The 27831-nt window shown below is 38.7% G+C and overlaps 5 protein-coding genes across 5 annotated transcripts; all 5 read left to right on the forward strand.

Moving 5' to 3' along the window:
- The first annotated feature begins 2715 nt into the window (after positions 1-2715).
- LOC147332821 (intercellular adhesion molecule 1-like) lies at positions 2716-4721 on the forward strand. The gene is given in 4 exon segments (XM_086290817.1): positions 2716-2852; positions 3873-4148; positions 4245-4582; positions 4686-4721. Coding segments are annotated over 4 exon segments (696 nt in total). The 5' UTR covers positions 2716-2806.
- Positions 4722-7598: 2877 nt separating this feature from the next.
- On the forward strand, positions 7599-12803 carry LOC147332822 (cell adhesion molecule 3-like). Its single transcript, XM_086289569.1, has 5 exons — positions 7599-7895; positions 9899-10174; positions 10271-10591; positions 10699-10962; positions 11204-12803. The coding sequence occupies exons 1-5, from the start codon at positions 7850-7852 to the stop codon at positions 11353-11355; spliced, it is 1059 nt and encodes a 352-aa protein (XP_086145695.1). The 5' UTR covers positions 7599-7849; the 3' UTR covers positions 11356-12803.
- Positions 12804-12932: 129 nt separating this feature from the next.
- Positions 12933-16099, forward strand: LOC147332823 (vascular cell adhesion protein 1-like). The gene is made up of 5 exons (XM_086289570.1): positions 12933-13966; positions 14515-14781; positions 14869-15201; positions 15288-15542; positions 15625-16099. The coding sequence occupies exons 1-5, from the start codon at positions 13915-13917 to the stop codon at positions 15630-15632; spliced, it is 915 nt and encodes a 304-aa protein (XP_086145696.1). The 5' UTR covers positions 12933-13914; the 3' UTR covers positions 15633-16099.
- A 1545-nt stretch (positions 16100-17644) lies between these two features.
- cmc4 (C-x(9)-C motif containing 4 homolog (S. cerevisiae)) lies at positions 17645-18733 on the forward strand. The gene is made up of 3 exons (XM_086290721.1): positions 17645-17788; positions 17872-17931; positions 18015-18733. The coding sequence occupies exons 2-3, from the start codon at positions 17874-17876 to the stop codon at positions 18149-18151; spliced, it is 195 nt and encodes a 64-aa protein (XP_086146847.1). The 5' UTR covers positions 17645-17788; positions 17872-17873; the 3' UTR covers positions 18152-18733.
- Positions 18734-22613: 3880 nt separating this feature from the next.
- LOC147332825 (hsp90 co-chaperone Cdc37-like) lies at positions 22614-27831 on the forward strand. Its single transcript, XM_086289571.1, has 8 exons — positions 22614-23002; positions 23219-23500; positions 24467-24569; positions 24657-24772; positions 24873-24995; positions 26255-26437; positions 26522-26593; positions 26799-27831. Exons 1-8 carry the CDS (start codon positions 22895-22897, stop codon positions 26949-26951), a joined length of 1140 nt encoding a protein of 379 aa, XP_086145697.1. The 5' UTR covers positions 22614-22894; the 3' UTR covers positions 26952-27831.

The raw sequence follows: 27831 nt of genomic DNA on the forward strand, positions 1-27831 counted from the left end.
GACAACTGAATTTCGACCGATTAAGCTAACTGTGAATATGTTGTTTCCTCTCTGGTGGGAAAAAAAGAGGTGGGGACTATACCTGCAATTGTAAGTGTTTTATCCATAAGGCAGTAATACTAGGTGTAATCACAAATTTCCTTGATTTGAATAATTTAAAGAAAAAATAATGAAAACCATACTTGATTTAAATTTGGCAGGGTCTCTTTAAGGTCCTCTGCTTGTTAACATGTTCACCACTTCCATCATGGCTCCTGTTTTTAGATCCTTCAATGAAAGATCAGTTCTCACTACTCGACTCACAAAACTGTAATTTCACTGTGAATCCTAAACTTGAGCAAATATCAGCTACATTGACGAACTGATGTGACTTCATATCCATGATTAACACTGATAATTAGATCCGTGTCTCACGAGTCCAAGCCCAAAGGCTGAGCTAAGGTAAGGACTATGTGGAGTCACCACACAGCACATTGAATGCTTTTTTTGTGCCACCAAACAAAACACAAGACTTATCTCTCGGGGCCTTGCTTCATCCTTTTCCTATAAAGAAAGTAGTCAGAATGTGATTTACATTCAGTGATCTGAAAATAGCAGCCACACTGGAAGCAGTTTGGTTTTAAGGAAACAACAAAATAAAGTGAGGGTCAGAAACATTTAAATCAGGTTTTTGATTTATTTTTTTATTTTTATTGTAGCTTTTACTCTTTGTGACTGTTATTGCACCTGGTGTAGTTACACAAATGAGCAACCTCGGCTTGAGATGTACAAGTCTGTCTATACTACTGGATTCTTACCAGTTTTCACTGGATAGAAAGAAGTGAAGGAGCAATCCAACTCGAAGGTGAAAAATTTTCCCATTTTATTTTTTATATCTGATGCATGGTTGGTTTCACTAATGTTGATGTTTCTGTTAACCTTAAGACTTCAGATCAGAACCGTATGGGATTTTTCACGTCTTTAGGACATTGTGAATCTCAGACTGCTGTCCTTTAAACTGTTAAACTCACGGGAAATGCAAAGCTTTTATAAACTGCTTTTACTTATTGCCTGCCCTGCCAGCAGTGCACACACAGCAGTTTTCTTATTTAACCTCACTCTTCAACGCATATCATATTGAATGTCTATATGAATTGTATATTCAGGGTAATATTTGATGTAAATCCAAAAGTTTATATTTATTTATGAGAAACAGTAAAGGCTGAATAATTTAGTGTTGAAAATGGACTGCGCACTGGTTAGTAATGCAAATTATTGAAGGGTTAATGGAGTTCAAGTCCTTCATGTGAAGGCTGAGGAGAACTTTATGACACATTTGTATATACTGCTGTAAATATTTCTGACTGGGGCAAAAGTGTATTTTGTTATTAAAAATGTCGCTTTTTAAAACATGCTGTTCCTATTTATATGCATGGAAACATCCAAGTATTATAGTGTAATAAAGACAACTGAGGAGTTCAAGAAAGGACAATTTGGATATGTAGTTTTAAACCTTTTTTACAAGTAATTAAGAATGGCTGCTTTATTTGGTTATTGGCATGAATAAAATTAAAAAAGAAAATTGTATGCCTAAATACAGACTCAGTAACCCTAAGCATACCATTGTATTTAAATCATAACAATAATATTTTTGGGGGGGTAAAGGAGGAATAACAGTACAGTATTTATGCTTTACCTGAACCTGCAGCACAGCACAATACATATGGAAAAGCTCTGCTTTGTCCACCACACATATCTCTAAGAACATCAACTACAAGAACAAAAAGTTAATATCATTCTTTTGCCTTCCCCCATTTTTCAGAATGGTTCATTAGTGTGTTGAAGCATAGCATGTCCATCCTGTTACCCTTATTTATAAAATAAGCTGATATTTTATGTGTTTTGATGGTGGATGCACTATCAAATCCTTTTTGAAGTCTTCCTCTGCTAACCTGTTGTGGATCACATGGTTAATTGTGGCTGCTTTAAACATAAAACTGAGAATATTCTTTAGTGTATTTATATAATCCATGTATCACATTTTTTTATACCGTATATATTTTGATATGTGGATCCCAAACATGTTGGGTAACGAGACTTTTCATGTAAAAGAAGACTATAAAATGTGTTTAAATGATCATTTCAAAATAGAATACAATGATTTGTTTTAATTATCCCTTACATGTAATATATGAGTTATATTTTAAAGCAGTCCAAATGTATACATACAGATAATTATAAGGATGGTGAGATCATTAAAATAAACAAGCATTTTACAAGAAACTGTAACAGTGAAAATTCCATGTTGTCTAAACGAATCAATGGGGTCTCTTGAATATAAATATATATAACTAAGTTCAAATGGTGGGCTGGTATATGTCCCATTTACATTGGTGCATACAATGTAAAACTAAGGAAAAATGTTCCAAAAGATTCCAAAAAATCTTGATTTTATTTTGAAAATATGCTCATGCTCTACATACTGGGTTCAGTACCGGTTTAGCATAGAGTATGTGAAGCATTCACAGGTGTGATGTCATCTCAGTTATCTTCTCTCCACCTTTTCTCCCTTTTTTGTTTTGCTCTTTCCTAAATAACTAACCAACTAAATAAAATAAAAAGATTTTAGTCATATCATTTTATACATCATAAAAAATAAACATTAAAAAAAATATACTGTGTTACTACCTTCAATTTTGGTTTCAGTTTTGGTCACAGCTTGTGGGCAGAGCAGCAGGGGCGACACAGGTGTGTGACTAGCTGTATTCAGCCAGGTCTAATTTATTTGTCATTTCTTTGAGAGCGTGTTGTCCTCTATGCTGAAACCATGATGTGGTTCTTCTTCTTCTTTGGCTTCTTAATCACGTGTACAGGTGAGTTTGTTATCTATCGTGTTTGTTTCTTTGTGATATAAAGTTACAATATTATGTCTCCGTTAATTTATAATTCATATCAGCTCTGTTAATGTACCATATAAAAATACTGCCATATGACCTTATATTTTTATATTTGATATTTGCTTTATTTCGCTTGATGGGTTTAGTTTCAGTTTTCGTGTGATTCTGTAGGTTAAGCGAAACTTGTAAATGATACAGCATACTTGTGAAACCTGTTAAACTTGTAATTCCTTGAAAGGTATGACAGAGTTACCAAGTGACAAACAAGAATCTTCTGTTCATAAAATATTTTCTTTTCTACTAAACGGCTTTTTTTCTCCTTCCTATAAACCACATTATCATCTACAGGAGAAACAAAGCATGGTCCCACAAAGCATCTTAAAACTTGATTTATGGGGCTATACTAATTAGACCAGCTTTCATTATTGTTCATCTAATTCATGTAATGTTGTTCATTAGATTGGGCATATTTCTGATGTCATGAGTAGATAGTTTTAAGCTTCTAAAATTTATGTATTTTGGTGTAAAAAAAAAAAAAAATAGCCTCTGTTTGTGGCACCTGTTATGCTGTAGATACTGTCTGATCCACAGTCCTAAGGAAAATCTAGTATTCCAGTGTAGTTTGATGCTTAGTGGCTTTTTAAGAGGTTTTTAAAACCAACATATTCTGTTTTCATGAAAATGAAAAAAGACTCTTTTAAAACTTTCTGTCTGGGGCGTTAAAGAGGATGACTGTAGTTTTAGTTGTCTAATGTTTTTTTTTACTAGAATGACAACAGGTTCAAGTGTTAATGCACAAAGTCAAGTGAGAGGAAAGAAAGTAGTGTTGGGTATGTTGTGATTTGGGAAAAGGTGTTGAAATATCAGTTTTTTGTTTTAAAATATTGAGTGGCTCATCCTTTAAGTGGAGATTCTTCAGTCCCCTGAACTGAGTACCAGCCATGTATACATCATTGTTTGTGCCATATGCCAAACTTAAGTCTACTTCTTCTCTAGGAAACCCTGCAAGTGCCTCCTGTCCATTCCAAATTAGTCCCCCTAGAGTTGTGGTGAGACTTGAAGGCTCCTTTTCAGCCAACTGCACCTCACTATCTGACCAGATTGATGGAATGGGCTGGGAGTCTCCATATGGAGGATTGGACCTTACCCAGGGTGTCACTTCTCTTCTCTTTTCAATTGACTCTGTGCCAGTGTGGGAGTTAGAGCCAATGTGTTTTGTAAATCTCCATGATGGTGATCAGTGTGTAAAACTGTTACCAGTCACTGTTTATAGTAAGTAGCCTTAACTTTCTCATATATTTCCTAGAAAGGTGTTTTAATATTAGAACACTGAATGACATTAATTCATTTTATTTCTTCTACTTGCAGAAATGCCAGACAGTGTGTCATTGAGACAGAATTCAACTACAGTGAAAGAAGGTGAAAAGTTTGCCATACAGTGTGACATTGTTAATGTTGCACCAGCAATAAATCTCTCTATGCTTTGGCACAAAGGAAATAAGATCTTAAATTCTGAGACATTTGATGACTCCAGTCCATCTCCCGTCAGTAAGTCATCTGTCCTCACTCTGACTGCTCATAGAGATGATGATGGAGCTGAGATCTGGTGTGAAGCAAAACTAAACTTGTGACCAGGAGAACAAGGTCCTGCCATGATGCGCTCAATGTCGCATAGTGTGACTGTACTCAATGAGTTTTCATCACTTGTAAAAATATTACATATACAAGATAGTTTATTACAGACAGAGCAGAAAGACTGAGAAGATGAGCTGAGAGCGACAATGTTAACACATTTCCCATCTCCCACAGGGGCTCGAACAACCTTTGGAGTCATGCTGGCAATAGGTGTGGCCGTTGGAGTTTTGCTCCTCATTGCTGTTGCATATTATGTGACACCCAATGGCACAATCTCTTTCCACAATTGTGGCTATCAACCAGGAACTCCCTCAGGATGAGTATAAGATAAACTTTTATCTTCTTATAAAAATGCACATCTCTGCTATTATTATTATTTCTAATTATTTTATTTGGTGTTTGGAGAAAACATCTGTAACATGTCTGTTGATGGCCGACGGACATGTCTGCTCTGCGTGCTCTGTGGGTGTTCTTCTGTTCAAAGCTGTAGCTTTAAAAATGCATTATCTTGTCAGCTATCTCTAAAGCTCCACTAATCAAGACTGCTGCCCTAACACATATTTGTGGTACAGAAAATGTGTCAGGCTTATTATGGAGGCATGACTCACTGCTTCCTGGACTTTTTTTGGACACCTTTTCCACGCAGTTATTTTCTGTTTCAGTTTTAGGCAAAGTTTTCCATTGTATTTGCATGTCTGTAGCTGATGTCAGGATGGTTATTTGAGTGAACTGGTCTTGTTGCTACTGAAGGTGGTTCTACTACCCATTGAATCACATGGCTTTTTTTCCCGTTGTTTTCACTAATTTGCTTATCCATTTTGATTTAGTTTTTGTTAAATACAGTGTAGTGAAAAGGTATTTACCCTTTTCTTGAATTCCTAGCTTTTTGTATTTTTGTTACACTTGAATGTTTCAGATCATAAAATAAATGTTAACATTAGACAAAGATAACCTGAGTAAATGAAAAATGCTATTTTTAAATTATGGTATATATGATGGTATGGGATCCAGTCAACCACAGAGAGAGCCACAAATGGAGAATAGTGGCGAACCTTCCCAGAAATTGTTGAACCTACCAAAATTACTCCAAGAGTGCATCAACATCAAAATCTCATCCAGAGGTCATAAAATAACCCAGAGAAGCATCTAAAGAACTGCAGGTCTCACTTGTCTCAGTTGAGGTCAGAGTTCATGATTCAATAATAATAATGATAATAATAATGGATTGGATTTATATAGCGCTTTTCAAGGCACCCAAAGCGCTTTACAATGCCACTATTCATTCACTCTCACATTCATACACTGGTGGAGGCAAGCTACAGTTGTAGCCACAGCTGCCCTGGGGCAGACTGACAGAAGCGAGGCTGCCATATCGCGCCATCGGCCCCTCTGGCCAAGACCAGTAGGCAAGTAGGGTAAAGTGTCTTGCCCAGGGACACAACGACCAGGACAGAGAGCCCTGGGATCGAACCGGCGACCTTCCGGTTACAGATGCGATTCCCAACCCCCTGAGCCACGGTCGCCCCAATAAGAATAAGAAAAAGAGTGGGCAAAAAATAGCTTCATTGGAAAGTTCCAAGTTTAAAAATCACTGCTGACCAAAAAGAACACAAAGGCTCAGATGGCCCGTCTTCTGTGGACTAGCTAGACAAAAGTTGAACTTGCGTCCCGTTACATCCATCGCAGCAGTCCATTTAAAGGACATCATAGCACCAGTCAAACATGGTGGTGGTAGTGTAATAATCTGGGGCTGCTTTGCTGCTTAAAGACGTGCACAACTTACAATTTACTGAACAATGAATTCTGCTCTCTAACAGAAAATCCTGAAAGAGAATATGCAGCCCTGAACCTCAAGCATGATTGGATTGTGCAGCAAATCCAGAACAGACCAGCATGTGCACCTCTGAATCGGTACAGAAAAAAATACAATAATAAATTACGGCACTGTTAAACTCACGGGAAATGCAAAGCATTTATAAACTGCCTTTCCTTATCACCTGTCCTGCCAGCAGTGCGCACCGCAGTTTTATTATTTAACTTCAGTCTTCCATATATGTCGTATTGAATGTCTCTGTATATTCAGTTTAATATTTTATGTAAATCCAAAAGTTTATATTTATTTATGAGAAACAGTAAAGCCTGAATAACTTATTGTTGAAAATAAACCGCACACTGATGTGTTAATAATCCGAATTATTGAAGGGTTAATGGAGTTCAAGTTCTTCGTGTGAAGGCTGAGGAGAACTTTATAACATATTTGTATTTGTTTGTATGTGCTGTAAATATTTGTCACTTAGGCAAAAGTGTATTTTCTTATTAAACATCTTGTTGCTATTCATATGCATGTAAACAGCAGTTATTAGTGTAATAAAGGAACATAAAATATACAAGGTTGTAAACCTCTTTGCCAGTAATTCAGAATAGCTGTTTTCTTTGGTTGTTGTTATGAGCAAAATTAAAATCGAAAGGAAAATTGTAGGCTTAGATACAAACTCAGTAACCTAACCATATAAGCATACCATTGTATTTAAATCAGTAGGAGCACAATATAGTTTTGTCTCAGCCTGCTGCACAGATACAAGGCATATGGAAAAACTCTGCTCTGTCCTGCACACAGATTTGATATCTCTATAAAAGGCATAAACTGTTTGCTTATTTCGGGAACATTTGGCGCACATGAAACAAAGGCACCTGAATTCTCAGTGTTTTGTTGGAGTCTGTCCTCGGGAGGGTGCTGTGGGAGAATCCAACAGGTTTACAGGTATGGACGCCTTCAAGTGCAGTCGGGAATATTGCTATTAGACATTTCTACCCAGTATGAAAAGACGAAGTTTTAAGCCTTGCGACTTGGTTGTATAAAAACTGCATACACATTTATCATTTACATGCTTTAAAATTGACGATTAAATGCTGAAGTCTTGGAGGAGGGGGGTTTAATTGAGTAATTAGCTGAAACTAAAGGTTGAGCTAAGGTTAAATGAAACTAGTTGCTATACTGCAAACTTTTGAAGGTTTTCTTCAAAAGTAAATCAAATGTTTAATTTATTAAGTAAGGGGTTGAACAATAACTTCGAACTGTTCCTTTAACTCACAATGTCGCTTCAGAGCGAGCAGAAGACGGGACGCTTGGTGAGGTAATCGTGTGACTGTCGGGATAGTTGCTGCCTGACTACTTTTGGTTTCGGATTTTTTTTTCCCTTACAGGTTTAGGGTTTGGTCACAGCTTGTGGGTACAGGAGCAGCAGGAGGAGGGACACGGGTGCTTGACTAAGTTTATTCAGCCGGATCTAATTTATTTTTCTTTTCTTTGTGAGCGTGTTTCCCTGTTTGCTGAAACCATGGTGTGGTCCTTCTTCTTCTTCGGTTTATTACTCGCGTGTACAGGTGAGCTTGTTTTCTTTCTTTGTTACATAAAGCTACCATATTGTGTCTTTATGAATTGATCGCTGCAGCTTCGAGCTCATCTTCGGGAGAAAGCCTACGCCCATTGTTTGATACATATCAGCTCTGTTCGTGGACTGTATAAACATGCTGTCCTACTGTCCGTGACCGGGTTTGTATTTGTTTCTTATAATCGTGAATTTCAGTTTTAATCTCTGTGTTGTTAGATCTTCTCGACTAAACACAGCTTGTAAATCATTGACCCAAGTTTGTGTATTTTATCAGGTCAGTGTCTGAGCTGTTATTCCTGGAGATGTATGAAAGAGAAACTAAATGACCAAGAAGAACTATAGTAACATTTGTATCAACCACTGTAAACTAAACAACAAAAAAAAGTTAGAACCCCTCAAATCCAATCAAGTCCGACCCCCGTCACCACCAACAAAATGAAAAGAAAGTGCTACCAGAAACAAAAGTAGGGAGGGGGGTTACATTCAGTGAAGCAAAAATAGATATGAATAGAAATTGTACTCTATGTGTCTACATAAACTTGCATCTCCATATTTCATTATCTTGTGTGAACCCAGAAAAAAACAACAACTTTGAAACATGATTTATGGCGCTACTAGACAGACCAGCTTTTCTCAGAGATCTGTTTCTTTACAGAAGGGGCAGATTTCTTGCTAATTTTATGAGGAGATTTCTTTAAGCTTCATAGGAATAAGGAGGAAAATTTGCAGTTTCCATAACAAAGCAATGAATTATTATCAGTCATCAACTTCTTTGCAAGAGAAATATGAGTCATGTCACTGAGTAAGGCTGGTTAAATCTTAGTCTCTGATACTGATCCCAGACAATACTTTAAATTACTCGAATAAAGTTTCCAGTGGATATTTTGCTTCTGAAATGGATTCATTTATCGGCTGGAGGTATAATGATGTAAGATGAAGTAACTCTGCAACAAACTTGTGGTACCAGTTATGCTTTAGATACTGCCTGATCTCCTTTCTTGGGGGGATATGCCTTTTAGATTAGAAGTCCTTTTTTTTGCCTGTCCCATTTGGTTCTTTAGCCGTCAGAATTGTTGTCTGAAGACCAACAAGGATACCCAATGGATTTACTTTGCGAAATGGATCATCACGGCCTTGCCATATTGGTCCGTTTGATCAACCTTTGTTGTTATTATTTATTTTATTTTATTTTCAGTTGTTACAGACGGGACAGACATGACTGAGGGATAGGAAAGGGAGAAAGAAAGATGAAAGAAAAGAAAAACAGAAAGGAATAGGGACAGTGAGAGAGGGCACTTAAAAAGAGAAAGAAGAGAAAAAAAAATCTCCTGGATCACCTGTTGAGAGAAAAAGAAGAGAAAACAAGCAAAAAAAACAGAGTAACATACTAAACACAACACCATCACGTTAATCTAGCTAAGTGTAAACAGCAGTAAATACTAAATATTGATTGTTGTTGTGCAGCACGTAGGACCGACAGCGCACAATGTGCTTGGAAATAGCAGCCAATAAAGGTGTAGTTTATGTCTATGAACAGTGGACACCCGTGTGCACACCTGTGTGGATCAGCGCGCTTGTATTCAAAAGATTTCCCCATGTAATGGTGTGCTAGAGGATGTAGAGAGCCATAGCCCCATCCCCCAGGGCATGAAGCAGGCATGGAGGAGAGATTAGAAGTCTTTAAATCAAAATATCAAATCTTTATGAAATTTAAAAAAAGGTCCTCAATAAATTTTCATCTGGAGAGCTGAAGAGTATGAAATTGATAATTTTTTAATACAATAATCTTTCTGGCTATCCTGGAGTAGCTTGGCTTTCAAATACTAATTGGGCGAGAGTTGTTTAGTGTTTGTGTTCAGATATTGAATGGCTCATCTTTTCAGCACGGAGTCTTAAGTCCTCTGAACGAGGCCAGAGTACTAACAGGACCGTAATGCTTAGTAGAACATCAGAGTAAATGTTGCCATAAACTTAAGTCTTCTTCTTCTTCTCTAGGAAACCCTGCAAGTGCCTCCTGTCCATTACAAATGAGTCCCTCTAGAGTTGTGGTGAAATTTGGAGACGCCTTATCAGCCAAGTGCACTTCACTATCTAACCAGACTGAAGGAATGGGCTGGGAGTCTCCATATGGAGGATTGGACAATACCAAGGGTGTCACTTTTCTTGACTTTAAAATTGACTCTGTGTCAGTGTGGGAGTTAGGGCCAATGTGTTATGTAAATCTCCATGATGGTGATCAGTGTACAGAGATTTTACCAGTCACTATTTATAGTAAGTAGCCTTAACTGTCTCATATATTTCCAGAAAAGGTGTTTTAGTATTTGAACAGTGAATGACATTAATTCATTTTATTTCTTCTACTTGCAGAAATGCCAGACAGTGTGTCATTGAGACAGAATTCAACTACAGTGAAAGAAGGTGAAAAGTTTGCCATACAGTGTGACATTGTTAATGTTGCACCAGCAAGAAATCTCTCTGTGCTTTGGCACAAAGGAAATAAGATCTTAAATTCTGAGACATTTATTGAGTCCAGTCCATCTCCCGTCAGTAAGTCATCTGTCCTCACTCTGACTGCTCATAGAGATGATGATGGAGCTGAGATCTGGTGTGAAGCAAAACTAAACTTGTGGCCAGGAGAACAAGGTCCTGCCATGATGCGCTCAATGTCGCATAGAGTGACTGTATTCTGTGAGTTTTTAAGTTGATCTTGATCAAACATCAGAAGATTTTCCTTGTATTTTATTTTCTAATTTATTTCACATTTGTCTGTATTTTATTTGCATGCATGTCCTCAGACCCACCAACCTACACCAAGGCTGGAAATGAGACTCTGGAAATGACAGTTGGTGAAAATATGACTTTAAATTGTAACGCTAAAGGAAACCCTCCACCATCATACCACTGGGAATTCCCAAAATTCACAAAAGAATGGCATGACAAAGAAGAAGTGATTGAGCCAATTCTGACCCTACCGTTTGAGCTTCCAGGGGTCTATACATGCACAGCCTATAGTAACCAAGGCAATGTGACCAAATATTTCAATATCAGCGAAGCTCCAAGTAAGTTCTCATTAGTTACTTCATGACATTTTGTATCTCGTTATACGTTCTTATTGTCTATAATATTTTGTGCTGTGATTCTCCATTAGGTAGTCATCCTGGGACCACTGCTGGGATTTTAATCGCTTTGTTCTTTGTTTTCATTTTTATTTTGGGATGTGGGGTTTATTACAGACAGAGCAGAAAGTCTGAGCAGATAAGTTGAGAGCAACAATGTAACAACATTTCCCATCTCCCATAGGGTCTCGAACAACCTTTGGAGTCATGGTGGGAGTGGGTGTGGCCGTCGGAGTTTTGCTCCTCATTGCTGGTGCATATTTTGTGACACCTAATGGAACGTTCTCTTTCAACAAAGGCGGCTATCAACCAGGAACTCCCTCAAGACCAGTATAAGGCAGACTTTTTTTTAAATTCAGATTTGCATGGCTATTATTTTTATTTTTGTTAATGATCTTATTTGGTGCTTGGACCCAAAAATTCTGTAACATGTCTCCTAAAGGACATGTCTGCTCTGCATGCTCTGTGGGTGTTCTTCTGCTCAAAGCTGTGGCTTTAAAAATGTATTATCTTGTCAGCTATCTCTAAAGCTCACTAATCAAGATTGCTGCCCTAACAAACATATATAATACAGGAAATGTGTTTAAATGCACTGCAGTAACCTTTACAAGTCTGTGTATAAAAATGCAACAGATAAATAATTAGATTTCATCCCCACTACAGTCTTATTTTGGAAGCATGATGTGCTTGCTGGCCTTATTTGGAAATCTTTACTACACAAATACTTCCTGTTTCAGTTTTAATCAGGATAATTCAAACCTTTTTGCATATGGATGTGATGTTTTCCTCTCTCCTGCACATTTTCACAAGTCTGTAGCTGATGTCGAGATGGTTACTTGAATGCACATAAACTCATTTAATGAATCAAGCTGATGTTGGACTCAGGGGAATTAACACCTAACAGGCGCTCTTTTTCTAGCTCATCATTTTGGTTTTATGGCTTTCACACATACTGTATGGTTTGTTCTGTGCTGATTATCAGCTTCGTGCTGCAGCAAAGCTCCGATGAAGCCACTATATCCTGTCCATGCAAAACTACAAATGAAGACAAAGGTCGTATCAGAGGAATTAAACAGAGCATATATTTTGGACACAATTGCTGTAATACGTTGATACAGCTATATATGGTCAGAGTGGATTTCTCAGCTTTTTGTGCGGTTGTGCTTTTGGGTTATATTTCTCATCTAGTAATTGTGTTAAAAAATATTGTTTTTATTGTTCATATGACTTGATAATTAGGTACTATTTAACAGCAATTGTTGCCTCATCTGAATTGTAGACCTCTTGTGTGTCTTTAAAAAAAATAACAATTCATCAAGAAGTACATTAAATATTTGCATAAAACTCATTTTTTTTAAAGCAAAATTAGCAATTCTATGTCAGCATTTTATATATTCATTTTGTTTCTACTCATCTAAACATGTAAATGCTTTGGAGGTACTTTTTATGGAATTACTTGAGAGCACAATGTAGTAATTACTTTTTTTAAGTATTCATTTTTAGGATATGCATAAATTATTCATATTTCTTTCTCCTTTTTTGTAAAATTCGATTTCTGTATGCACTGGTAAGTCTTTCGGATCGCTTCATAATTTTTGCACTGAATAGACTGATAGAGTTTATCAAGTATTGCGCCAACTTTTCACATGACACAACAGTTGTTTTACTGAGTCTGCATTTTACCAGAGTTTGTCTAATTGTACCAGTGACATGTTTTTAAGAAACTACATGTGTGTGATTGTAAATCCTGAATTAAACAATTCAGGAGACGAGGCAAAGTCAAACCAGTTTTCTTTCTCACTCTCTGTCTTTGAGTCTGGCTACATTTTACAATGTTCACTCTGCCATACTAATTAGTTCTTTAAAAAGTGAATGTAAAGAAGATCATTTGTGATCCAGACTACTGTTGCCAATATAAACATATTTCTTATGAAACCATGTTTTTTTCCTTCTCTGTCACTGTTCAAATACTGTTTCTGTATGCTCTGTGTTGCCCTAACAACCTGGCACAGCCACCAGTGCTCAATTAGTCATGGACTTAAAGAAAAAAAAACAAGATTTTTCAAATGAGCAAACGCACAACATTAACGTGTTTCGATAGAGAACTTTTAGAGGGAAGAGCATATTCAAAGCTGCAAGTGAACTGAGCTCATACTGCAATGTGTAAGTTGAGATTCCCAGCTGTGCTGTCCATAAATACACCATAAAGCGTTCGATTACTCGCTCCCTTGCACTGCAGTTGTGGTCAAAGCTGATAGGCTGCGTAGCATTCTGGTCACAGTTGGGAGTCTTACAAGCTACATCCTGCACAAGACCAGCACTGCTGCCTGCTGGGATTTCACAAAGCATGGAGGTCAGGAGCAATAGGAGGCAAGCATGCAAGACGAAGGGAAAGCAAGCGTTTCTTCACAGAGAGTGACACTGAAAGGAAAGAGAAAATGTGGGTCAGGTTGATATGCTTTCACCTCTGTGTTCTAGGAGACTCACATGACTCAAAAATTAAGGAATGAAAGTTTGGTGTTTACATTTTATTCTACTCAGATTTCAAGCTGGATGTTGGAAAATAGGGGTAGGGGGCGGAGGAACTAGACAGATGTATTCATCCTATATTAGTGGCATTTTAGTTCTGCATATACTTCGATGTCTCTGCAGGCTTTTAATATTCTGCATACTTGCTTCTAAGATTACTGCAGTGCAGTAAGTGTTATGCTGTTTTTCAGAGGCCTGCAACCTGTTACATTTCCCTCTTTCCCTTTCACCCCCTCCATCGCCCCCCAAAGTCAGCTGGGAGGGAACTTTTGTTCCAACATAATTCCCTGCAGGGTTGCCAAGGTCTTTCAAGTTGGAGTTCTCTTTCTCTAGTCTGTTAATCCACGGCTCGGTGCAGAAAATAACATGGGAAACAACTTTCTCACATGGATTCTTTTGCTTTGCACATTTTGTTCAGGTAAGATTTTGTCGCAGAGGTGTTTCTTTTCACTTCTTTGGGTTGTAGATGACGTTTGGTCTTATGGAAATGCTAGTAAGTAAATCCGGGTTGGAATGATCAGTAACTTCTGTGAAATAAATCTAAAGGCGAGCTCGAAGAATTAGAGCAGCCAGTTTTGTGCTGACAAAAATATTTGTCTTCATGCCAAGACTGTTATTTACTCAAGTGATGAAAGGCCCTAAAGAATAAGATGTGTGGTTGCATGCTGGATGCTTATTAGGTTGCAGCCAAGATATAATGTGGGTGACGCCCTGTAAGTAGGTCAGTTTAATTCTGCTGTCATAGCACATGTGACTTATTAGTAGTATAGCTATAAATCCCCTATTAGCAATGCACACTTGTAAACTTTGAAAGTATTAGACAATTCCTGCTTGATTACTTGTGAGTGTGTTGTAACAGGGTTACATAATGTGCAAGTAGTTACGGCTTTTTCATGTAAATATGAATATGCATTGTGATGATGATGACAGAAAAACAGTGAGAGATATCACTGCTGTGTATCTTAGTGTCAGGTGAAGGCTGCTCCCTAATCCTCAAGCCGTCCAGGGTCGTGGTGGGCTTTGGGGAGTCAGTGTCTGTCAGCTGCGAGGCTGCACGCCCTGTCCGTGTCCTGGGCTGGGAGTCAGCCATCAGTGCTTCACATACACAAGAGGACCGGTCTGTCCAGTGGAAGGTGGACAGTCTCATTGACTGGATAGAGGAGCCCATCTGTTATGGGGTGTTTTTCACAGCTCCGAAACAATGCGAGGAGAAGCTCAACCTCGTGCTCTACAGTGAGTTGTTTAAAAGCTGTTGTTAAGATTGATTTCTCAACCGAGCCCTTTTTTGATTGACCTGAACCCTGTGTGTTATTCATTTAGAAACTCCAGACAGTGTCTCCATCAGACAGGTGAACCACACTGGCCCCATGGTGGCAGGGAAAGAGTACCAGCTGCTCTGCGAAGTTCAGAATATTGCTCCCGTTCAGTATCTCAGCCTGAGGTGGTACAGAGGGCAGACTGAGGTTTATAACCACTCCTTCTCTGATCTCACCTCTTCCTCACCTGTCCAAGTATCCTCTATCCTTGTTATCACACCAACTAAAGCTGAGAACGGAGTGCAGTATAAGTGTGTTGCAGAGCTGGAGCTTGGGCCAGAGGGACCACAGCCACCTCCCACTGTTTCCTCAGAACCTCTCAATGCTTCTGTTTATTGTGAGTCACTAAGCTCTTCTCATTCTTAAAGCAAGTTCCTGCATGCTCGATACAGTGAGAAATGATATGTGTAACTTTCTCTTTAGTTCCCCCGACATTCCTGAGTCCTGAACCAGAGATTTTGGATTCTATACTGGGGGGTGAGATCATATTAAACTGCACTGCAACAGGAAACCCCACCCCAATATACAGCTGGCAATCTTCCGTTCCCATGCAGGAGAGGGTGGAGAATGAAGCAACTGTTACCTCCTCCTCGCTGCTCCCAGGGACCTACACCTGCACTGCATCCAATACACTGGAAAAGAAAAGCAAGCAGTTCATTGTCAAGGCAAAGACCAAAGGTAGAAGAGAGAAATGAGGCACATGCGCAACCTGTCTGTGCATGCTGCAGCCTAACTTGTATCTTCTTTTGCTTTCACCTAGGCGTTTGAAACAACCACTGTGGAGAGGGGGTTGGACGACCACATCAGAAACACAGCGAGAAGTTTATCTTTTTTACAGTTTTTATTTCTGGTGTTTTTGTTTTTTTACTTTCACATTTGCTACTCTGGCGATGGAGGTGCATATTTATGAGACGATCTTCTTATCATCCAGAATTAGTTCACACAGAGAAACAGACCTGAATATGCTGTGCTTGGTAATTACCATTTAATTTGTCAGTGTTGTTTTAGGATGTAGTTCACATTTTATGAGACATTCTGTGTCTAATTTATATTTGGATAGGCCCTTTTTTCCTATTAATGAAACTATCTTGTAACACTACAGAAGTGTAGCTACTCATCATAGCAGTATGACTAGCACCAGGACATGGCTGTAAATATGACGTCTTTGTTTTCTCATCTTTATCAATACAAGTTTAATAAATGAATTGTAATAAACTTCTTTCATGGACCAACAAGCCACCTTTAATCAAACATCTTTCCAAAGGAAAAAAATACTAAGAATACTAACACATAATTTACAGTAGTCTGTCCAATCCAGATGAAGCTTAAATGAATCATGCAGAACTTAGAACATATAGATAGAATTCATATTAAAGGTAACCTTTATAATTTCCTATATTCATTTTAAGTAAAATTACATATTCTATTTTGTTCTAATTTTAAAGATTATGACTTGGAGCTCATGGAAATCAGAAGCCAATTTCTCAAATTCTTATTTGAGATATTGTCTTATATTAATGAAACAAAGATTTACAATACAGAAATATCCAACTTATCAAAAGTATGTTCATCTGTACACTCAATACTTAGTCTGGGCTCCTTTACCGTGAACTGCTGCATGATTGCAGAGCAGCGTGATGCAGCCGATCAGCCTGCAGCACTCCTGAGGAGTTATTTAAGCCATTGCTTTAATAGCCACCTTCAGCTCGTGTTTATTTTTGTGTTGGGTGTTTCTCAGCTTGACAATACCCTGCACAGCCTCTCTGTGGCAGGGCTGGGCAATTACCCACCCCCACTCTACCGGATTCAGTTCTGGCAAGTTGACTGGCCAATTAAGCACATTAATAACCCAGGCAGCAAATCTGGTAGTAGTTTTGAGACTCTGGGCAGGATCTAAGTCCTGCTGAAAAAGGAAATAAGGTTTATCAGCAGGTGGAAGTATGAAGTGTTCTATAAGCTCTTGGTAGACAGCTGCACTGACATTGCACTTTATAAAACATGGTGAACCAACCACATCACAGACCTTGGATTCTGTGCCTCTCCACTCTTCCTCCACGCTCTAGGACTTTGATTTCCAAAACTAAAAAGTAAATCTGGTTCATCTCTGATTTAGGAAAAGTCAGTGTTTGCTCTTGATGCACTGGCACCACGCTCAGCCCATTCCTTTTCACCAATGACTTTCTCTGCCTTTCTCCCTTTGTGAACAGCGTCATTGATCGCTGTCTGGACAAGTGCCAAGTCAGCAGCCTTCCCCCATAATTGCGATTGCACGTGGCATGCCCAGGAGATTAACAGTATTCATGCTGTAATAACATTAATTTAATCAAACTTGTGAAAATAATCTAATATCTGAGACACTGATTTTCACAAGCTATAAAACACTCTAAATTAACCTAAAAAAAAAAGTTTATTTCACTGTGTTTGAAATTAATGCAGAATACATACGTGTTTACCTTTTTAAAGCTATACCAAAAAAACACAACTTTTCACAATATTCAAACAGCTGCCATTGCATCATTTTCCCTCTGTCACTGGGTCACTACGACTTCTCAACGCGAGATGGCGTGGTTATACTTCTACAGTCATTGATCTTAGGAGGTGATTGGTTGTTGAAGACTTACATGATCAAAACACTGCCTCGTAAGAGGATTTTTAAATATATAGAGAACTAGTATATGAGTGTTGATTTTAAAAATTTAGTGCCATCTGTGTGTGGATTTTATCATTTGGACCCCTGTCACGCGGTCACTGCGGCTTCTGACCACGAGATGACGCTGCTGTACTTCCTAAGAGGTGATTGGCTGTTGAAGAGTCACATGTTCAAAACACTGCTTAGCAAGGGGGGACTAGCATGAGCAGCTAACATTAGTTAGCTTTTTGAGACTAATTATTAGGTCCATGACAACTACTTAAAAGTGATAAAGGTGGGAGTCATTTCTTGGGTTCTTTCTTATGTTAAGTCCTCTTTGCATTTGCTCACAACAAAGAATGTCGTGTTCTCTTTCAGAAATGCCACAGAAGGATCCGTGCCAAAAGCAAGCATGTGCAATTCAGAAGTGTTTACAAGGTGCTTTAAGCGCTCACTTTGACGCAATTATATGTTGGTGAAGTGAAACTGAACTGTTGCCTAACTCTATCTCCCCCCTGCAGCTAATAAGTACGTGGAAAGCCTGTGCGAGAAGGAGATCGCGGAGATGCGGCGGTGCTGTCAAGTGCATGCGGGAAACTCCATTTGCTGCTCCGGGTTCAAAGACTCAAAACCCGCAGAGAGCAAAAGTAGCGAATAGTTCCATGTTACATGTATTCATGCAAGTCATAATTCTGCATTGTATTAGTATAACATGACAGTGGAGTTTGCTGAGTTGTTGCATATTTATTTGTCTGTCTGCTACCATCCGTTTGTAAATTTAAATAGTGTTTTCTCACAGCAGACATTTTGAGATTGCAGAGAGCCTCATAATCACTCATCCCCCTGGGGCTAAATGGCACACATCTGGCAGCCTCACAAAGCTGAACAATGCAAGCTGTCTAATGTATTTAAATATTATATCGTGTGGTTCTGTCCACACCCAATGTATTTCTCATGCCTAGTATGAAATTTCAAGTATGTGTGTGGCAAGGAGTTTTATTCTAATTATAGTAATAAAGATTTTTTTTAAATTAAGAATTTCCCTGGAAATCGAGACTAACTTGTTATTCATATCTCAGCCTACAGCAAACATCGTACAGTGGATAGCTTTTAGGGGTGTAGAGGAGAACATGGCAGAAAGACAAAGTTTAATGCTAGCTGGGTAGACAAGGATGAGGCTCTAACAATTGTTTTTTCCTTCTGGTAAAGAAATAAAATGTTTGCACTTTGAATGAAACAATTGGGTTATACTTTTTAAATTAGGAGCATCATTCACCACTCATGCAATGATTAGGACAAGAAAGTCATTACAATTTAAGATTTGTTGATTGATTCATGTTGTCAAACATTTTCTTTATGGAAGCAGGTAAAAGTGGAGGTGTGAAATTAATAATACTCTGGTAGATTTGTGGCTTTCAGTTAATTCAACAACCTTATTGACTACATAATTGTAATTAGAACTACATAATGCCCTGGGTAGATTTTATTCCTAGGTGTGTTGTTTTCACCTTCCATTCTGCTGGGTCGATTCTGGCCCTCGGGCCAGAACTGGGTCAGCCACACCTCCTCAATGACTTAAAACTTTTAGTCCCTGGTGTTATGGGCCCCAGGGGTCCAGGCCCATCCAAAAAGGTCAGTGCACCCCCTCAGCTGAATTCTACTGGCATAGTTTTGGAGGCAGGCACTGTGGCAACTCATAAAGAGAGAAGCAAAAAGAATAATTTTAGTAAAATTAAATCCTTCAGTTTGGTAATGAAGGAGATCTAAATCATTGATAAGCTATTACAGTAAAAACCAAGCTCATGTTACTTATTTGATTAATAGTAGCTTAGTGACTAGGAAGTAATCTCAGTAGTGTGACTCAGGAGGACACTGATTTTTGGAGCGAATGGGCCTGTGCAAGTCAAACAATGGGAAGAGCCCCCATATGACTCTTTGGAACAAAAAAAATGTCATTTTTTCGACTTGTGTAGTTTGTTAAGGGTGGTGTGGATATTCTTGTGGTTTAAAGTTGCTTGTTTGTTCTTGAATTTGTTGTGTACTTTTAAAGGTGGCCCAGCTGCCCCCATATTTGCAAGGGGTCATTACAGCGAGTAGCACCAGATTTCTGATTTGTCAGGCCCTTCTTGACACAACATCAGATGGGTTGAAACAGGGACCTTTTGCTTGTTGGGTGAATGTGTAAAACTCTACACTATGGAGTGTATAGGTTATTATTATACGGGACTCCCTCTTTCTGTAACATTTTAAATATACCTTTAACCTTTTATTTTTAGCTATGCATCTTATTTTACCCTCTGTTTTTAAAGTGTAAGTGCAAATGTGCACACAATGTATAGGATAAATGTACCTAAATGTCTCTGAAGATGTAACTCATGCCTAATATTTTTTAGGCGTGGTCTGAATATTTGTGAATCCAGGCCTTGGATTATTTTAACACTGACACCCTGGTTGTACCTGTTAGACCCAGACAAACTACATTGTTAAGGATTTCCTTAGTACATGAGCTCCACATTCTCTGCATGGGAGTCATTGCCATCTTGAGCAGCTGTAAACGGTTGCTCAGGCTCATTTTACACTTTGAAACCTTGCCTCCTTTTGTCAAAACTCTAAACAAGTAAATTCACACAACTTCTGGCAAATCTTACTAACTCATCAACACAGTTTTGCACGTTCTCAAAACCACAGAGTGTTGTCAGATCACACAGGGAACCATTGAGAATAATCACACCACACATGGTACATTGCACAATACGCCTAGGACGAAAAATGTAAACAGCTTTCAAAACATGTAACTCAAGTCTTTCCAGCCTCGTGTGGCCATCTTGCATGTAAAAAAAAAAATTTGAATAAAAAATAGATCCCTCCTAACACACACGCACACACATACTGCCATCCACTCCTCAGCTTCCCTTTTATTTACCAAGACATCATTGTGGCAACAGAGGATCTGCTGAGAAACCAGTTTTATTCTCATCTAACATAATTATAAAAAATTAGAAACCATAAAACTGGAGTCTGGGAAAAATGTGAAACACTTTAATGAGTACATAATTGTGAGAAAAGAAAATCACCTACTTCACACTTCTGCTGTTTCTTTTTATATGGGTTATCAATTCGTGCACAAAAATATGATAATATAAATGCTTGAATATTTTTTGGGAATGACTGTTCTTCATCTTATTCTTCCTCCTGTGCCTCACATAATTTCCACCACCCTTTGAGCCATCTTAGCAGGCCAAAGTGGCTTTATATCTTATATCTAGATTTTAAGAAATGACATCTGTGCTGTAATTGTGATTAATGTCTGCTTGCGGTTCTTGACGTACGAATGCAAGTGAATCACTGTGCAGAAATTAGTTTCTTAAGGCTTTAAGCTTTAGTCTCTTAACTTATAGCTTTAATAGAATTATACATGTAAAAGTAAAGAGTGTTGATAAAGGTTTATACATTCAGACCAATCAAATGTATAGCCAAAGACATATATACGGCAATAAAATAAGAAAAAAATCAAGAAATGCAGGCTTTCGATCTTTTGATATAGCGATGTTGAATGTTTTCAGTTCATATGTTCAACAGGTTGGATGCCAGTTAGAAAAGAATGAGGAATCCTGGATTAAGTTGGATGAAGTGGTGGAGAGTGGCAACTGAAGCAGCGTTCAATGGATATGTAGGTTAAAAGTTGGTCAGAGGTTTTGGGTTAAGGAAAGAAATGTGAAAGCACTGATGGTAGTGGGTCGAGAAGAGGGTGGCATAAGAATGGAGCAAGCAAACATGTTGAAGGTGTAATCTGAAAGAGACAGGAACCTGCTCAGTGGTTTCAGGGGAGAATGGAACTGGGCAGTATTAGATGGTAGTCTGTAAGATGAGTCTGGACATCAAAAAGAGGAAGCAATTGAAGGCAGAGATAATTACTGAATGGTGGAGGTTGAGGAAGGAAGAATGCTGTGCAGAGTTCAGGGAAGAGTTGAGGCCAGCTCATGGTAATAGTGAGGAGTCATCAGATGACTGGGAAAGTACAGCTGTAGTGGTGAGGGAAACTGACAAGAACATATTTCATACTTAATGTCGAAATGAAAAAATACGGGAAAGCATTCAAAGGAAGTTAGCAAAGGCAAGGTAATATAGTAAGGGAAATAAAGAATGTAGATATGAGTACTGTTAAGCAAGGTCTACAGCAAAGGAAAAGGCTTATAGTGAGATGCATCTGAGAATGGACATTGAGAAAGGAGAAAAAGACTTCTTCTATCAGCTAGGCAGAGCCCTCAACCTTGAAAGGATGTGCAGCAGTTCAGGGTGATTAATGATAAAGACAGAAATGTACTAACAAGTAAAGGGGGCTTGGAAGGTGGAAGGAGTACTTTGAGGAGCTGATTAATGTGAAAAATGAGTGGGTGAGGGAGGATGCATGAAGGACAGGAGGACAGTTGGTAAATCAGGAAGTGCAAGGGATTCGGAAGGAGAAAGTGAGGGCAGGTGTGGTGAGGAAGAGTGAAAAGTGGCTAGTATAGATGGTTTCTCTATACCTGTTGGAGATGAGCAGTGGACTTTTTACCCAGATTGTTTACCTGCACCAATATTCAAGAGTGAAGATGGTGTGCAGAATCGCAGTGCCTACAATAGATGAAGGTGAAAATAGATGGGCATGATTAGAGGAGGAATAATGATATAGAGAACACGTAATGTTGAAGATGGACCTAGTGGGCAGGAAGGAAAGAGGAAGACTACATAGAAGTTTAATAGATGTAGTGAAGAAGGACACGCAGATGGATGATGATGATGATGATGTTAGGGATAGGATGAGATGGAGACAGATGATTCCCTGTGGCAATCAGAAGATGTGGGGTTCCTATTTTTCATTAATTGAAGTCATTTTAAATTAAATTATTTAAGTCTCTATACTTTAGGTATTATAACATATTAAGACTAAACAAATACATAATTATTCTTTACCTTTACACTTCATTTTTGTTCCGACAAATTTAAAAAGATGATGTTTTGAAGAGAAGTTACAGCGAGTCATTTATTTTATTTTACTTTATTTTATTTTATTTTATTTATCTAGTCGAAGTACAAGGAAAGGAACAGCACTCCTGTGTTTCCGGCGTCGTCCTGTTGACGCAATGACGCGATGACGTCAAACGGAAATCTGTAGCTCCAATTCTTTCTAGAATTCTGTAGCACTCTCTAGCCCGCTGTCTTCAGGGATGTTGATCTGAGTTTGTCTACATCTAATACAGCAAGAAGCTCTTCTAAAGAAACAAATACGTATTTCTGCGCTGTGCGGCGATCTTGCGGTCTGTCCTTGTTTCAATCAAACTTGTTAGCTTCTCATAGCTCGCGAACTTAGCTGAAGCCTATTGTAAGCTAACGGTGTTAGCTTTGGGGTCTTGGTGTCAGGATGTCCAGGATAGATTACAGCGTGTGGGACCACATTGAGGTGTCGGACGATGAGGATGACATCCATCCAAACATCGACACACCCAGTCTCTTCAGATGGAGACACCAGGTATACCAACAAGCCACGCATGGTTACAATTAAGATGCTACACATGAAGTAAAAGTGATGCATATTTGACCTGAACTGTTAGCTGACCTCGTGTGTTTACTTTGGTTCTGTGTTCACTTTTAACATGAATATAGGAATGTTTAACTTTTTGCAACTAAATCCACATTTGGAAAAAAGAAAAAAACAAGTAGTAAAGATTTTATATTTTGACCTCAGGCTCGTGTGGAGCGGATGGAGGAATTTCAGAAGAAAGGTGAAGAACTAAACAAGGGACTGTCCGAGTGCAGACGCAAGCTGGCAGACACACAGAAGAAAATCAAGGAGCTAACCATTTCAACATCAGAGGATGCCAAAGCAGAGTTGAGCAAAGTCCAGGCTGAGGAGAAGAAAATGAAAAAAGAGGAACGGGATTGGGAGAGAAAGGTGGGAGACTACCAACGGGAGGAGAAGAAGATGCCGTGGAATGTAGACACGCTCAGCAAGGATGGGTTCAGCAAGGTGAGGTAGAGTAAGTGGAGCTTAAAAAGCACTACAGGTTTTACATCGCACATCATTTATTACACTCTTTTTTTTCTAAAGTATTTTCAGGAAAACAAACGCTAACAAAACTGTTGTCTTTTCTCCATATTTCATCTTTTAACTTCTGCAATTGTTTGTTTGAGCCTGACATCCAAGGGAAAAATTGGCCGAAAACATGATCACCACATGTCCCCCACAACAGAGCCATTAGATCCCCTCAAAAGTTCAACACCTTGTTCACCTTGCTTTATCATCCATTCAACTCGTATGCCACTGTGCCCATCTGTCCTGCTTTAGAATAAAATGTGTGAAAGGACATGGTACTTCAGATGTGGCATCAGCTGCCATCACCTGCACTGATCCTTGGCTCAAAGCTGGAAGTATCACCAGTTACTTAAGAGAAGACATTAGACTGAAGGAAATAGGGAAAGGGCACACATACAGAGTCGACTTTTCTGTTTCAACATTTACAGTTGATTTAGAGTTCTGTGTTGAATCTTTGCAGATCCTACAAAGTAACCTCCACAAGGATCCAATACTCTCGCCAGCATTCATGCTTGTGCGTAGTGTTAATTACCTGGTCCTGTCTCAGTGTTTTATATGCAGAGTTAGCCATGATGGAAACAAATAAAACCGTGAAACAGTTGCTGATAGATTGAGCAAGTATTAAAAAAAAGTAGCCAGAAATGCAGAGGAGGAATTGACAGTACTAAACAGGCCAATACAACTGTTGTTGTTACGACATACCTACAGTATAGATTCAATGTAGAAGTCTACATCTACTCTCATTCTTTGACTTTGTAACACATTGAAGTCTTTTCTTGCAATTTTCAGATATGGGTTTATTAATATTGACATCTCTAACTTGTATGCAATGACATTCTTTCTGTAGAACTCAGAGACATTGTCGTTAACGAGTCCATTCTTCCACTGTCCTTTTCATAGAGTATTGTTAATGTCAAACCTGAAACTGAAGAGACCGAAGAAGAGAAGGAGCAAAAGCACAAAACATTCGTGGAGAAATATGAGAAAGAGATCAAACATTTCGGTAAGCACTCGCATGCATCAGTATTTACTCTCGTTACAAGGTACTGGTGAGAGTAGAGATGCTTCTTCATTACTCTCGTTACTGCAGGCATGTTGCGACGTTGGGATGACAGCCAGAAGTACCTCTCTGACCATCCTCATCTGGTATGCGAAGAGACCGCCAACTACCTGGTGATCATGTGCATCGACCTTGAAGTTGAGGAGGTAAGTAATACAAACAGAGCTTGTTTGTCATGAATTCCTTCTGCACGTGACCATACTCCATCTAAATATTAAGCTGTAAAAACGCTTCTTCCTCCTGCAGAAACACGCATTGATGGAGCAAGTGGCTCATCAGACCATCGTCATGCAGTTCATTCTGGAGCTTGCCAAAAGCCTCAAAGTTGACCCCCGTGGATGCTTTCGCCAGTTTTTTGCAAAGATTAAGGTAACTAGTTTTAGTTTAGCTTCTATTAGTTTTAGTCTTTTTAATTATTATTGTATGGAAAGTAAATGTCAGAGTAAAGGTTTGGGAGCATCAGTACAGGCATTGCAATTTGGATTTGGATCTTATAACTTATTCAGTGACCTAAATATGGGGTGGAGTTCAGAGACCTGGTATTAAATTGAGCTCAAGGCTAAATTATTAAAGATGATGGCTTTGGCATGGTTTGGTTCCAAGGTATTTAAGAAAACTGTTTCCTATTTGCATAAATGTTTCCGTGAACGTTTTACCTCACCACGTCTGTTTTATTTGTCTTTCTGAGTTTGTTAGCAAGTCAGGCAGAGAGCTCTTTCTTCCACACTTTGCAGTGGCATGCAAGCCAAGCTCCTGTTCTTATGGCAGGAGCTTAGAGAAGTTAAGGTTAAAAAGTTTGGTTACACTTTACTGGAGATTTACCTGGCAATGGTCACAACCACATATCCAAAAAGACTTGGCAGAAAAATGCAAGTTCTCAGACGACTAGCTTTAGTTTATCTTTGCCTAGGTTAGGTATTCACTGTTCACTAAAGTTTTACAGAGGGATGGATTTAGGTTGATTCTGTTCATCTTGATTCAAAGTTTTCTGTGGGACAAACACTTCATCGGTCATCTGAGTGGTTAATTTGTCTATTAGTGATGAAACATTTCTTCCGCTGGCAAAGTTGCATCCAGATGAACAGATTCAGCTTTCTGGGATTTGCTTATTGTCGAAGATGTATTAAAAAATCCAGTCAAAAAAATTCTTTCTGTCTAAATTTTTGTATTAAAAGAAGTGGAGAACAGTAACATTGATCATCACCTGAACTCTGCAAATGTAGAGAACCGGTTCCTAACCTTTGACAGATTCCTCTGAGTTCACAATGTTGAATCCCGATCTGTCGTTATCCCCCTTGTTTTCAGAAACACAGTCTAACCTATAATCCTTCTGTTTTGAAAGCTTGACAGATGTATGCAAATGCAGGTTTACTTAACTAAACCGTTTTTTTCGTTGCTGTTTTTTTTAGTTCATAATAATAATTTCGGTCTGGTGCACCAGGGGATTGTGGAGTGGTTTTATTTTGGGGTTTTTTGTTTTTGTTTTTGTTTTTTTGCATCTAGACCTGTTGTACAGGAACTAAATTTAGTCCTCAGTGTACAGTGCACAGTTTCCGTAAACGGTCTCTGACATGGGGAAACCCTCGTACTAATTGTGTGCATACGTGTGCATACATGTGCCTTATCAGACAGCAGATCAGCAGTACCAGGAAGCTTTCAATGATGAACTGGAGTCATTCAAGGAGCGCGTTCGGGGAAGGGCGAAGATCCGGATAGAAAAGGCTATGAAGGAATATGAGGAAGAGGAACGACAGAAGCGCATTGGACCTGGAGGGCTCGATCCCGTTGAAGTGTATGAGTCACTTCCAACTGTAAGTTTTCAGCATAATTGAGCACATTCCTTTGTTTTCGTTCTCTTGAATGGCGTGTTTCACAGATTGCATTGGTAATTGCAGGAGATGCAGAAATGCTTTGATGAGAAGGACATCCAAATGCTGCAAGAGGTTATTAGCAAAATGGATCCAACGGTAGGTTGTTTGGTGTTGTCGTGCAGGTTTATTACTGTGAAGCACTTTTTTTATAATGTGAAAAGTGCTATATAAATAAATTGATTTGATTAGATTATAGTTTTTCTCATCGGAGTCTGTTTAAATGTAAAAATGTATGTATATCTTTTTTAAAACATCCTAGCTTTACTCGGTTCATAAATGTGATTCGTTCTACATGATTTAGGTGGCAAAGGCTCACATGAAGAGGTGTATAGACTCTGGGCTCTGGGTACCCAACGCCAAGGGAGACGACGGGGAAGAAAAAGGGGACGAAAAAGACGACGAGCCCACCTACGAAGAGATCCAACACGAGAAGGAAGAAGCCAAAAAGGAATGACCACATCTGAATTGTGATTTGTTTTTATTTTTTTGGCAAATGTTACCCCACTGTATTTCAACTTCACTATGTGTATGTTTAGTTTGCCAACCAATGACACAACTTCTCAAAAATATTTAGCTGACATTTAAGGGATTAGTGTTCACCTAACTCCACAGCAACATTACGTGAACAACTGCTGCCTGGAAAAGAAACTGCCGCTTGTGTGTGTGTGTGTGTCTTATTTGTTTGGATCTCACTGAAGTTTTGTTCTTTGAGTTATTCGTAGCGCAGACATGCGTTGGCTGCTTTGTTTGTGTTGGTCATGATGATTTTGTACTTTTCAAATTCCAATTTTTCTTTGAGATTTTTGGCTTGAGCAGCCAGTGTATTATTTTCCCAAATTGCATTTTCTACAAACTTACTAATCTAAACGTTCACTCCTTGAGACAAAGCGTTTGTGGTTGTTTTGAATGTATGGGTGAGATCAGAGAGGGCAAACATGTGAATCAAAAGCAGATGAGACCTGTAGTGGTGTTAACCCTGATGACTTTGTTGTCATTTTTAGTACGTCACAAACATGAAGACGATGACTACAACTATCACGACTTTAAAAAACAAAGCTTTTCATTTCAGGACACACTGGCTGCACATACTGAAACTAATTTACAGCCTGACGAAAAGGAGTTAAAAGTTCCTCAGGTTTAGCATTTCGTTATGGGGGCAATTGACAGATCATATGTTCTAATAGTGAAATTTGCACAGTAGTGCGTGCCAGTTAGGCGTGTTTGGAATCTACATTCACTTTCTGTGCTGTCATTTTGAAGGTGATTAGTACTTGGGCTTTTGCATGATGTCAGAACTTGTTTTACAAATAAACTAATTGCAATGGCTTATAAAA

The sequence above is a fragment of the Aulonocara sp. 'chitande type north' Nkhata Bay genome, linkage group LG4 (assembly GCF_057382095.1).
Source record: "Aulonocara sp. 'chitande type north' Nkhata Bay isolate Kocher_YH1m ecotype deep benthic linkage group LG4, A_spYH_male_GT1.1, whole genome shotgun sequence".
In the NCBI taxonomy this organism is placed as follows: Eukaryota; Metazoa; Chordata; class Actinopteri; order Cichliformes; family Cichlidae; genus Aulonocara; species Aulonocara sp. 'chitande type north' Nkhata Bay.